The 13,093-nt window shown below is 39.8% G+C and overlaps 1 protein-coding gene across 1 annotated transcript in view; it reads left to right on the forward strand.

The window, feature by feature from the left end:
- Window positions 1-2,181: 2,181 nt before the first annotated feature.
- LOC118812374 (proton myo-inositol cotransporter) overlaps window positions 2,182-13,093 on the forward strand; it is a 114,733-nt gene continuing 103,821 nt past the window's right edge. Inside the window, 2 exon segments of the mRNA XM_036577339.1 lie at window positions 2,182-2,989; window positions 2,991-3,042. Coding sequence (XP_036433232.1) covers window positions 2,465-2,989; window positions 2,991-3,042 — 577 coding nt within the window. The 5' untranslated portion in view covers window positions 2,182-2,464.

Genomic DNA, 13,093 nt, shown 5'->3' on the forward strand with positions numbered 1-13,093 from the left:
ACTCTGATCTAAGAAATCGGAGTATGCTGTTTACATGACCATTTGAATAATCAGATACCTGCAGAAATTCGATTATGACCGGAGTATTGAGTGCATGTAAACTCACTCAGTGTCTCAGGTGTCAGGCAGCATATTTGTAAAATTTCTGGTAGCTTTTAAAGGCTTTAAATCATTCAAAAATCTGGTTCCTATCACCCCCATTTTGAACATTTTTGAGGTTCTCCAGAATGGAGCATTTCACATCGAATCACTCTGAATTACTTTGTATATATTTTGTAATTACTGTTTTTGTTTGTAATGTTGCAATATTTGTGTAATTCCATTTCAAGGTTAATAATAGAGTAATAATGCTGGTGCATACAAGGTTAAACCAATGCAACTAGAAATAGAAAAAATATTAACTCCCCAGTGTAATTAGCACTGACATACAGTCAGGTCAATAAGAATTTGGACAGTGACACAATTTTTGTGCCTCTGTATAACACTACAATGGATTTGAAATTAAGCAGTCAAGATGTTATCGAAGTGCAAACTTTCAGCTTTAATTCACAGGGTTTACCAAAAATATTGCATTATCTGTTTAGGAATTACAGCCATTTTTTACACAGTCCCTCCACTTTCACAGACTCAAAGGTGATCGCACAGCTGACTGATAAGCACTTTCTTGGCCAGCTGTGGCCTGTTCCCTTGTTAGTTCATGACAAATTAAGGAGATAAAAGCTTGGAGTTGATTCCAAGTGTTAAATATGACTTCGGTAGCTATTAATGGGAACTCTCAATATGCTTTCCAAAGAGATGCAAGTGATGGGGGCCTTCATTAGGCTAAAAAAAAAAACATATGAGAGCAGCAGTAACTTTCGGAATGGCCAAATCAACAGTTCATTCTTCAAAAAAAGGAATGCACTGGCGAGCTCAGCAACACCAAAAGATCTGGAAGACCATGGAAGGCAGCTACACTGGATGATCACTGGATTCTTTCTGTGGTGAAGAAAAACCTTTTCACAACATCTAACCAGGTCAAGGACAGTCTAGAGGAGGCTAACATATTGTCAATGTCTACGACCAAGAGGCCTTCACGAATGTAAATAAAGAGGGTTCACCTCAAGATCTAAACCACTGGTAACACTCAAAAGCAGAGAGGCCAGATTAGGCTTTGCTAGAAACATATTTAAAAAAACCTGCCCAGTTCTGGAACAAGATCCTTTTGACAGATGAAACCAAGAGTAACTTGAACCAGAATGATGGGAAGAGAGGAGTATGGAGAAGGAAGGGCTCGTGATTCAAAGCATACCACATCATCTGTCAAACATGGTGGAGGTAGTGTTGGGCATGTATAGCTGCCAGTGGAACTGGATTGCTGGTATTTACTAATGATGTGACTGTTGATAGAAGGGGCAGGATGAATTCTGAAGTGTACTGTACTTTCTGCTCAGATTCAGTCAAATGCTGCAAAACTGGCACTTTACAGTACAGATGGATAATGACAAAAAACATACCACAAATGCAACCAAAGAGCTTCTTAAGGCAAAGAAAAAGAATGTTCTTAAATGGCAGTCAGTCACCTGACCTCAACCCAACTGTGCATGCTTTTCACTTACTGAAAAGAAAACTGAAGGCAGAAACAAGCAGCAACTGAAGGTGGCCACAGTAAAGGCCTGGCATAGCATCTCAAGGGAGGAAACTCATTTGGTGATGTATATGGGTTCCAGATTTCGGCAGTCATTGACTGCGAAAGGATATAGTTTCAAGTATTTAAAATAATCCTTGTGTTTATGTTAGTTTATCCAGTTACTTTTGAGCATGTGTGAAAATAATTCCTAAATGGTTAATGTATGTATATATATATATATATATATATATATATATATATATATATATATATATATATTGAGAGAGAGAGAGAGAGAGTTATGTACATTAAGGTTCATCAGTATTTCGACAGTGATATTGTACATATATTGTTTATATATTGTATATATATATTTAATACTAATACTTTTACAGTCATGTACTGCATTAACTACAGAAGCTGGGTGGCAGCAGAATGTCACGTTTGCTCGCTAAGACATCCACCCGTGGTGTGTGTGTGTGTGTGTGTGCGCGTAGAGCCTTTCTCACGTCACACGTCTCAACATATAACATACGCACGCTGGTGATGACGAAAGCAGCGACCGCCTCGCGCGCGCTCTTACCTTTGGCCGCGCGACTCTTCTTCAGCACTTGGAGCACAGGGATGGGGAGGATGATGAAGATGAGGAAGACCACGACGACGATGATGAAGATGATTCTGATGATGGTGGTGTTGATGTTGCTGGACGCCAGATCGGAGTAGAGTAGGCGAGCTCAGAAAGAGGCAGCAGTTAATAAAAACAACTCCACGCCAAACAGACTTCAAGCAGCCGTTCATCCAGTCTGCAACTTTTTCTTTTCCCTTTTTCTCTTTTTCCCCACTTTTTGTCCACTTATGTCCCGCAAACTCCCCCACCATGACTACAGCCTCCGCAGCATGAGCAACTTGCTGGGCGAGAGGCGGAAAAAGGCGAGCGACGACGGCGAGAGGAGCCTCATAACAGGGGCGGGGGCTTCCAGCCTCAGCAGCCCGGGTGCGCTGAGCGCCTCCACGGCCTCAGTCAACTCCGCCGCCGCCGTTTCCGCCTCCGCTGCTGCTGGAGACCCAGAGCGAGCCGCGCGGAAGCAGCTGCAGCGGGACGACACGCCGGCCTTCGTATACGTGCTGGCCGCCTTCTCCGCGCTGGGGGGCTTCCTGCTGGGCTATGACACGGGCGTGCTCTCCGGGGCCGTGCTGCTACTCAAGCGCGAAAGCAACGTGACCGCGCTGTGGCAGGAGCTGCTGGTGTCGTGCGGCGTGGCCGCGGCGGCGCTGTCCGCGCTAGCCGGCGGTTCTCTGAACGGGCTGCTCGGGCGCAGAGTCTGCGTGCTGCTCGCCAGCTGCGTCTTCGCCATCGGCGGCGTGGTGCTGAGCGCGGCGCCCGGGCAAAGAGGTGCTGCTCGTGGGGAGGCTGCTGGTCGGACTCGGGCTTGGTAAGAAAGAGCTGCTTTTTTTAACTGTACGATTTAGTGCTTTAAAAGAAAAAGTTGTACCTGGGTGCTTTAAAATGTTGATTTTACTGAACTTTAAATACGTCAGCAGGTGGTAAAACACTGATTATCTTTCTGTTACATGAATGAATGTAAACTTAAGTGAAGTCACATTTCTAAGCCAGACAGGTTACTAAGGTCCTATGTTAAAACAGCACATCTTTCATGTCTGTTAAAGGGGGATTCCGTATTTTTTCAGAATTTCTGTATACACCTTTGAGATGTAAACAACGTCATTCAGAGTGTTTTGGTGTGAAATGATGAGGTGTGGAGAAGCGTAGTAACTGGACAGGAGACAGAGGTTGCAATGTCTGCAACACAAATATAACCATTTTATTCACTATCCAAAACCACCAGTGAACCTACATGTCTTCTGAGTTCTTACATATAATGTTGGTCATGATAAAAAAGTGTTAAATCTGAAAAAAATGCATTTTCTTTGTGTGCTGTTTTACCTTACGACACCCTGCATGTGTTGTAAAAAAATGCAAGGCATCAGGCGGTGTATTCATAACTATTTCATGCAATGATGGTCTGTGAAGGAGCTTTTAGAGGCTTCTGGATGTCTGGATCCTATCACCAGCACCATTATGACTTGGTAGGTTTCTTATGCATTTCACATCAAATAATTGTGAATGACTTTGTTTGAACTGCAACAATGTAATTATGCAGAAGATTTGTGAAAATAGGTGGCATTCTGATTTTGGATGCATTTGAGGTTAAATGTTGTTGCACTGACAAAACAAATGCCTTGATTTTCCTCAATTCAATTGCAAACATAATTTTCACATGAATAGAGTATATTACAACAAAACAGTCTTGTTTTTCCATAAAGCCAAAGAGCAGGTTGGAAAGACAAAGAGCTTGGAAAGAAAGCACTGATGTTATCTAGGACTATAGAACAGACCTATGGAAATGACTAAGTATTTAGGCATGAAGAAAACAAATGTGTAGTTACGCTTGAGAGACAGGGCACAGCCAGCCACAACACAGTTACACTAAAAAAAAAATTTTAAAAACACAGTTGTGCTGATGTCTTACTTTTGGTAATAACTCTGTTGATGTAGTGTACTGTTTTAATGTCCAAATGACGTACACATTTGAACCAAGCGAATTCAGTTACCTTTTCAGTCCAGCTGCTGGTTTGGTAAGACAGCCCTGGCTGTTTTCATATAACTGTGGAAATTCATTTGGGAGGAAAGTTACTTGAGAGACACAGCAGAGTCTGACCAACTTAAACCCAGCTACACTGAAAAGTAATCTTTCCATCGGTACAACTGTGTTGATGTATTATATTTTACTTTGTGAAAATTACGTACACATTTGAATTAAGTAAATTGAAAGCATTACATTTTCAGTGTCCCAATGTTGATTGGAGCTAGACTTGATAAAGTTTTGTTTTTGCTAAGTCTATATGCTGTAACTGTGGAAGTGAAGTTGTTGCACCGAAAAAGTAGAGCATTAAATTGACTCAAATGAGCTAAGAAAGTGCCACTTGTAATAAGTCTGTATAACAGACCTGTGGAAACGTGTAAAAAAGTAATTATACACTAAAGGCAAAATTGTGTTTTTTTTCATGTGGAACTGTATCTTTTGCATACAGCAAAGTACAGAAAGCATTATTCTTTACCTTCATTGAGTCAAGTAATAGGTTCACACGTAACTTATTTACTAACAACGAGAGATTATGGCACAGCCATCCTTAGATCATCTGCAGTGGTGGTTGTCAATCCTGGTCCTGGAGGACCACTGGACACTATGTTTTAGAGTTCTTCCTGCTCTAACACAACCACTTCATCTCAGGAAGTGCTTATTCATTAGTTCATTGGTTGCTTTAAGTGTGTTGGGATCAGGGTTGAGTAGAATACTTTGAAAAAGTAATGATGGCTGAATACTGAATGCACTGTCCTAAGTATATTCAGTAATGTATTCTGTCACAATACATACAAAAATAACGTATTCAGAATACATTTTAATTACTTGGTAAGTAAGATGGGCAAAAGCTTTTTTACTTAATTCATACTTCTCCTCACTGCTACTGTTTGGCAGTTTTCTTCATGTACTGATTCTGTTAATTCATTTTCTGAAAAATTCCTTAAAAATTATTTTTTTCTCTCTTGTCACCTGCTTCAGTCCACTGCTGCTCCCACAATCCCCTGTCCAGTACAGCACTGATGCTAAACTTAGCACTTGCAAACATGTCCACTACTGAGGAGATTAATTAGTTAGGATTAGTTTGATCATTCCTTTAAAAGAGCCCAGTAACACTGAGATTAATAACTGGTTCTTCACATTGATTTGTCAGTCTACTCAGGCTTTAGCAGAACCTTTAGTGTTAATTGCATCTGCATTGAGGTCCTCTTTAGAATTTATCTAACCAGCATATTTTCTACATGTTGTGCGCTGATTCAAAAATAGTTGAAAATAGTTCATAATCGAGCAGATGGTGTTTCTTTTGAAGATTGTATTTTTTTTTGGGTAAGTATTCTAAAATTATTCTTCTAAAAATGTAAAAAATAACTGTGTTCTGAATACTGCCTTCACAAAATGTAACTTGAACTGAATACAGATACTTGATTTCTGTATTGTGAATATGTATTTCCAATATTTGTGTTCTGTTCTGGAAACTCTAACATGTGCAGGGCAGTGGTACTCCAGGACCAGGACAGAGAACTGCTGATAAACAGCTATGGCTATGAAGATGCTCCGGTCAAAGCAGTACACTAGGAAACAATAGTGTGCTGAATCTACTTGATTTGAATGTGTACATCTGTAATCAAAAAAGTTACTATTGCCAAAAATTAAGTAAACTCAAATACAGTTCCGTGACGTACGCTTTTAAATCCAGTCAGTTCAAAGCACTGCTTTTAGTATGAATTGCTAGTCAGCCATCTGTCTATGGGGCAAGCTTGATTAGCTGCTAGCATGAGAGCTAACAAGCATAGCCAGTTAGCGCAGTTTAATCCTTCCCAGGGCTCCTCATTTGATGTCAGACTTTAGTTGTAATAAAACTAAACTGTAAGTTAAGCAAGCTTAAACATAAAGCCAGCCCAAAAGCAGCTACAGATGCTGCAGTCTTTGAGAAGAACACATGGATCGCTTACTAACAGGGCTAGCTAGCAAAGTGGAAAGCTATATTAATTATGCCAAACTGTAGGTAGTAGAGAGACAGACAGCAACCTTAAACCAGTTATCACAGGACAAAATCCCCAGTGCTAAATGAACACCTTGCATGTACATTTGAAAACAATGAGTGCGTTTACATGTACTTAGTAATCTGATAACTGCAAAACAGCTCTCTTTATTAGATTTCTTAATCAGATTTCTAGACCTTAAGAAATTGGAGTATGCTTTTACCACTTGAATAATCGGATAACTGCCGAAATCCAATAATGTTCAAATTACCAATTGCATGTAAATGCATGTTTGCATGCAGCCTGATAATCCGTTATTATTTAGACTAATAGCTCAATTGGAATAGAATATGTCCATGTATACACCTCAATCATAATAGACTCATCCGATTGAGGCCATTCGGAATACAGTTTCTATCCGCATGAACAAGGTGGGTAATCCTATAAACAATCCGTTAAATAGCAGAATAATAGCCATGTGAATGCCTGTATCCAATTACATTTACAATCGGAAAGTTTAAGTACGTTCTTTGCGTGTGCGTTTGCATCTTAGTGAAAGTTTATAACGTTCAATCTGGTGGGGGCAGAAACTGGTCTGCAGAGCAGATGAAGTTTATGCTTTAAACTTTAAAAAAATGGTGGTGGTACTGGCATCCTGCTTACGTGTCTCAGAACACGATGTCTTCCTCTCACCCTTCTTTAATAAGTACATGTGAAGTGCGCTTTCCCAATTCTGCCATGATTTCAAAGTATTTACACGCTCTGCCTACTGCTGCTTGTGTCACTGTGACTGGACTCACGCAATGCTCTTTGCCGTGGTAATGTCTACACTAAGTGGTACTCTACGCGTGTGCATAATTTTGGATGTGATTACTTGTGGTGTGCATGTAAACGGAGATTTTCATCAGATTGTTCAGGACAGTGTGCCCATAAACACCTCAGTCTTAATCTATAATCAGAATGCATTCAATTGGATTGACAAAAATCTTTGCATGCAAACAACAGTGTAGGCGCCAATTGTGGTTTTGCTGTGATATAGCTAATAGATAGAAGCCTTTAAGAAATATCCTTTACTGAGTTAAATGCATATTTCTCTGATATTAACTCATAATCAGCAAACATAAAAGGTAGCAAAGTCTAGTCATTCCCAGGGCTCCTTATTTTAAGTTGTTATTCTCGGATTCTCTGTAAAGCTGCTTTGTGACAACATCTGTTGTAAAAGGCGCTATATAAATAAATTTGACTTGACTTGACTTGTTATCTATTACTAAGGCAAAGTTAAGTATTAAACAGACAGAGAGCACAACACACTCAAGCCTTTACTAAATCAAAGAAGAACATTGAAATAAATAGAGCTTTGGATTTACTTGATTCAAATATATGTATTCAACTCAAATGAATAAAACGTTTCACCCCTCGCTAAGTTGTTGTCAGCAATTTTGCTATGCTGGGTAGCCCCGCCGCTTCCCTGCACTCAATACGGGTGTGTGATTTCTGGTGTTTGGCTGACATAGTGGATGGTTCATGGCTAAGGTGTTGTGATCCTATGCCGCCTATCTGTGTATGACTCAATAAAATAGTTATGATGATCAACTTCGGATTATGTTTGCTCATCTGTTTTCTGATTTGGGCTGCTGGCTTTTGGTTTGAGTGGTGTTGTCTTCCTTTGATGAGGATCATACATTCGTCAAGTGACTTAAAAAACTTGTGACTTATAAGTCAGCATTGCTTGCCAGCCAAGGTACATCCACTGTGCCTCACGCTCTCCCTCACTTCACTGTGCTTTGGAGGGCTGCATTCCACTTGTTTGATCGCACAAGCAAACTTTTAGGATCAGATCAAATAAAAATGGAATTTACCATGGGCTTCTTCGCTCATTCTGCACACTGGATACCACTGTTTCAATAACTAATAAGGCATCAATGATAAATGCTTTGAGCATTCAGAAAATTCTGGATTTGCTTCAGCTGACTGAAACTTGGCAACAGGCTGGGGACTACCTCAACTGAAATACGTTAGCACCATCAAGATATACATTTATGGCTAAGCCTTGTTTCACAAGTAAAGGGTGAGGTGTAGCTGCAGTTTGAAGATTAAAGAAGTGCTTTTTCATGATGTTACTTCTTGCAAATATTTGGCTTTGAAGGTTTCCTCCCTCTCTTCATTGCTTTTGTTGCTAATCTTTCGTCCTCCCAAATTTGCCTCTCAATTTTTGTCTGATCTAAGTGAACTACTTACAGTGGCCTCATCCATCTGTTCTGCTATTATGTTACTGGGTGACTTTAATATTCATCTTGACACAAATTGCTCATTTTGCACTGAGCTCCTGACGGTCCTTGAATGTTTCGGTTTCACTCAGCATGTTGATTTCCCTTCTCATAGTCATGGTCATATACTAGACTTATGTTCTGCTGGTCGCAAAAATATTTCTGTTACTGGTTCTGTTGTTGGTTGACCATAAGCTCATTGAATGTTATCTTAGGACACCCACTACTAAACCTCTTGTGAAACCACTGTGTCTTTCTGTAACCTTAATTCTGTTGACCTTCATCTGTTTTCCGAATCTCCTCAGACTTCACTTCTCTCAGACTTTTCTGAACTGTCTTCTCCTGACGTCATGGTTTCATTTTACAGTGACAGTATTTCTAACATATTTAACTTTCATGCTCCTCTCAAAACTAAACTGATGTTGCTGTTTCTCGTACCTCCCCATGGTTCACCCCTGAGCTCAGAGCTATGAAAGCTAATGGAAGGTGTCTTTGAGTGCCTGTGTAAGAAAACTCTGCTTACTGTTCATCACTTACTTTTTAGGGAGCACATCTGTTGGTACATAGATGCCCTAAAAGCTGCCCGTTCTGCCCACTATTCAAGTATTATAAATGGTCGCAGCTCTAGGCCCAAAACTCTGTTTAGAACCATACACAAACTTCTTCATCCCCCGCATTATCTACTCCGTGCTCCCCTGTTCAGTGCCAGGCTTTTCCAGGATTTCTTTAGGGGTAAAATTAACAGCATCTACCAGCAGTTCCCCACTGTAGCACAGTCCTCTTTCTCCCAAATTACTCAACTTCAGAATGTTGACAGTCTATCTGCTTTCAGCCCTGTTGACCCATCAACAGTCACAGGGATAATTTTTTAAGTCTTCTTCTTCTTGTCAGCTTGACCCTGCCCCTACTCCTTTTCCTAAATCCTGTCTCTTTGCTATTTCTTCTCCTATAGCTCATCTTAATACTCAGTGTTTCTCCTCAGGTTCTGTCCCTACTTCTCTCAAAATAGCTGCTGTGTCTCCTATTCTTAAGAAACTAGAGTTAGATACTTCATTACTTTCCAATTACAGACCCATCTGCAATTTCCTGTTTTTTCAGCTAAAGAGGTGGAAAGAGTTGTGGCCTCTCAGCTTCAGGATTTTCTCAGCAGAAATAATCTGTATGAGCCTTTCCAATCTGGCTTCCACAACCTGTTAAGGGCTACTGATGACCTTTTACTGTCTAATGATGCTGGTTTTCTTAATATCCTCACCCCCTTGATCTCACTGCAGCCTTCGACACTGTGAATCATGATGCTTATTTCCAGGCTTTCATCCAGAGGCATTTCAGGCTTAGCTCTTGCTTGGTTCCGATCCTATCTTACTAACAGGCAACGGATTATCTCTTTAGGTTCACGCAAGTCATCCGCTGCTTCAGTTGCTCAGGGAGTACCCCAAGGTTCTGTCCTTGGACCCATCCTTTTTGTATTATACAATTCTTCACTAGTCAGATTGTTCGAAATCATGGGCTTAAGTTCCACTGTTATGCTGATGATATCCAAACCTACATTAGCACTGCATCTCCCACAGTCTCAGCTCAGTCACTAAGTACATGCATTTCAGATTTAAAACACTGGTTGGATTGTAATTTCTTGAAACTAAACCAAAGTCTTGTTAGTCAGCCCTAAAACTGGTTTCCAATTTATCCAATCTCACTGTGAATGTAGATGGTATTCCTATTAAATCAGTTCAAGTCAGTAAAAACCTTTGATTCATTTTTACTTCTTCACTTTCATTTCAGCTCCATATTAAGCCACTTACTAAGATTGCATTTTACCATTTGCATAACATTGCATGCTTCTGCCCTCTGCTGAACAACGTTAATGCCAAAATGCTGGTTAACGTGTTCAATTTCTCCAGCATTGATTATTGCTGTTTCCTCTTTAATAGGCCCCCTGTTAAATTGCTCAACCGGTTTCAGTTCCTTCAGGGTCCTCACTTTTACCAAGCGCACTGCACACATCACTCCCATCCTCCATCAGCTTCACAGGTTACCAATATCCGCCCGTATCAAGCATAAACTTCTCCTTCTTAAGTTCAAAGCCATTTATGGTCTTGCCCCTTCATACCTCAGTGAGCTCCTTCCTCTGTATTGTCCCTCTCGCTGCCTCAGATCTTCCGGCACTGGACTTCTTGAAGTTCCACATACAAGACTCTCCACAGTGGGTGGCAGGTCTTTCAGTGCTACTGCTCCCAGAGTCTGGGACTCTCCACCACAATCTCTCTACTCTCTCTTCTTTTTAGGTTCAGCTCAAAACCTTCCTCTTTACTGCTCACTATTCTTCTTCTTCAAAGTGTTAGGTCTTTATTTTTCATTCTCTTTGTAAAGCATCTTTGGGTGTGTGAAAGGCACTATAAAAACTGAACTTATCATTATTTTAAAATCAATGTCTTATGCTGACTTTCTTAAAAATTACATTGTACATTACATTTACTATCCAAAACAACCTACACATGTCTTGTGAATTTTATATGTAATGTTGGTAAAATAGTGCTAAATCTGAAAAAAAAAGGTTTTGTTTGTGTACTAATTTGCTTTACAATGCTCTGTGTGTACCTCTCTGCCTAGAGTGGCTTTTTAAAAATGTATTATGCCTAATACTCAAACTTTTCAGATATCAAGTAACATATTTGTAACCATACCATTTTATTAATGTTCTGTGATGTAGCTTTTAGAGGCATTAAACTCAGACGACTGGTTGCTGTCACCACAACTGTGAACAATTCTAGACTCAGTAATACTCAGTAGTAAACCACTCTGAGTTACTTTGTATACATTTTGCTCATTTAAATAACCGTCCTGTTATCCTGAAAAGTTCTGCTGGGAATTATGTTTTCCCCTCCCTCATGTGTTGTGAACTATCAGTGGTTCTTGCACAACTTACAGGTATGGTTGTTAGGTCAGGGCTCTGAAGCAGAGTGAAGTTTTTTGAAGATTATAAAATTTCATGGTGTAGTGACCTCAATATCATGTAAAATATTTCAATATTTGTTATTTATAATACATATATTTATATATGTTATACAGTTAAAAACAGCCTGGGGTCAAATTGACCCCAAAGAACTCAGATGTGTACAAAATGTGTACAGGACATTGAAGACATATCATCATGTTAAGTTTTTTATCCAGGTGTCCCCATTAAACTAGGAAAAGTTATTAAATATGAAGCAAAAAAAGGATGTCAGTCATTTATTTAGAGACATTGAATGGGGTGAAATTAAAAGATAATAAGGGGGGTTAAGCAGAGATTTTGAAAAATCAATGGAATTCATCATTAAACTTAATTATCTCTTGCAGCAGTACATGCTTCATTGGACAGAGGAAAACATTCCATCATTATCACCGTCACAATCACTGTTTCTTTGAAAAAGATCATTATATCAAAAGATAATTAGATTTCTGCTAGTGACTTCCTTACAATTCAAGTGACTCAAGTCAGCTGTGCAAAGCATTCAGCAAAATAGAGAAGGCATTATATATCGCCTTCTCTGGCCAAGTGGAGACAATGGATGGGTTCGTATACTGCTGAATTGTAATAGCCTGTAGTGACCCTTGTTCTATTCAAAGCAAGGATGTATTGCCCTGTCTATTGATAAAATGACATCGAAGGCAGTTTGGAGAGTGAATCAATTGTTCCTATTGCAAGTCTCCTGGATTACATTAAACTCCTTGTTCTGTAACCCCATCTCAGTGCTAGAGCCCAGTATATTGTTATGGATGGTGTAGCATTTACTCACAGATGACCTCTGGATACCATAAAAGTTCACTGTCCTCAGCAGACGAACATACTTTCTTTTAACGTCTGTTATTATGGATATCATGAGAGGTTTTGATATTACCTGCCTACAGTGAAAGTCACTGTAACACTTGTGTAGTTTTCCGTTTTGTTATGTTCTGTTGTTTTATTGCTTTGGTTAATCAAGTCAGAGTTAGTCACTAATTGTGCATGGGGTCATGGGCTTTAATGAGATTTCACACCGTGACTTTTCAGTCACAACCCAGGGCTATTTTTAACTCCTGTAATCAGTCTCAAATCATATCAAGAAGACACGTCATCGTTGGACGTGAAAACTGACAGACTGGCAAATAGCAGTGATATGCTCATTCAGGTGTAACATCTCATGAACAACGTGCCTAAAACCAATCTGTGCTTTCAGAATGAGATGTAGGTCTCATTGATGTGAGACAGGGTGGAGGAGTGATTAAACTGATGCCTGTTGTCTAGCATTATGTGCTCTTTATTATCTCTGAATACTAATGTAGTTTCCCACCAATAGTTTCTTGATTCTCAGAAATAGCGGAAAATATGACCTTTCTTGCTTATGCACAGTTCTCTGTGACTCATCCTTAAGTGCTGTACATAAAGGGGGGCATTGGGTCATTGCCCTCCCCCAAAACTAAAGAAGGGGGGCAGTGCTACCCCAATCCTAGTGCAAAACTTGAGAATAGCCTTGGAAATAGCTGCTGTAGTGAAACTACATCTAGCATTTGGAAAGCACTATTGATTTTAAGCATGCAAGGGCGCTACAGTAACCAGAAAGAACAAGTGCTGTT

Source organism: Colossoma macropomum, unplaced genomic scaffold (genome assembly GCF_904425465.1).
Source record: "Colossoma macropomum unplaced genomic scaffold, Colossoma_macropomum, whole genome shotgun sequence".
NCBI lineage: Eukaryota > Metazoa > Chordata > Actinopteri > Characiformes > Serrasalmidae > Colossoma > Colossoma macropomum.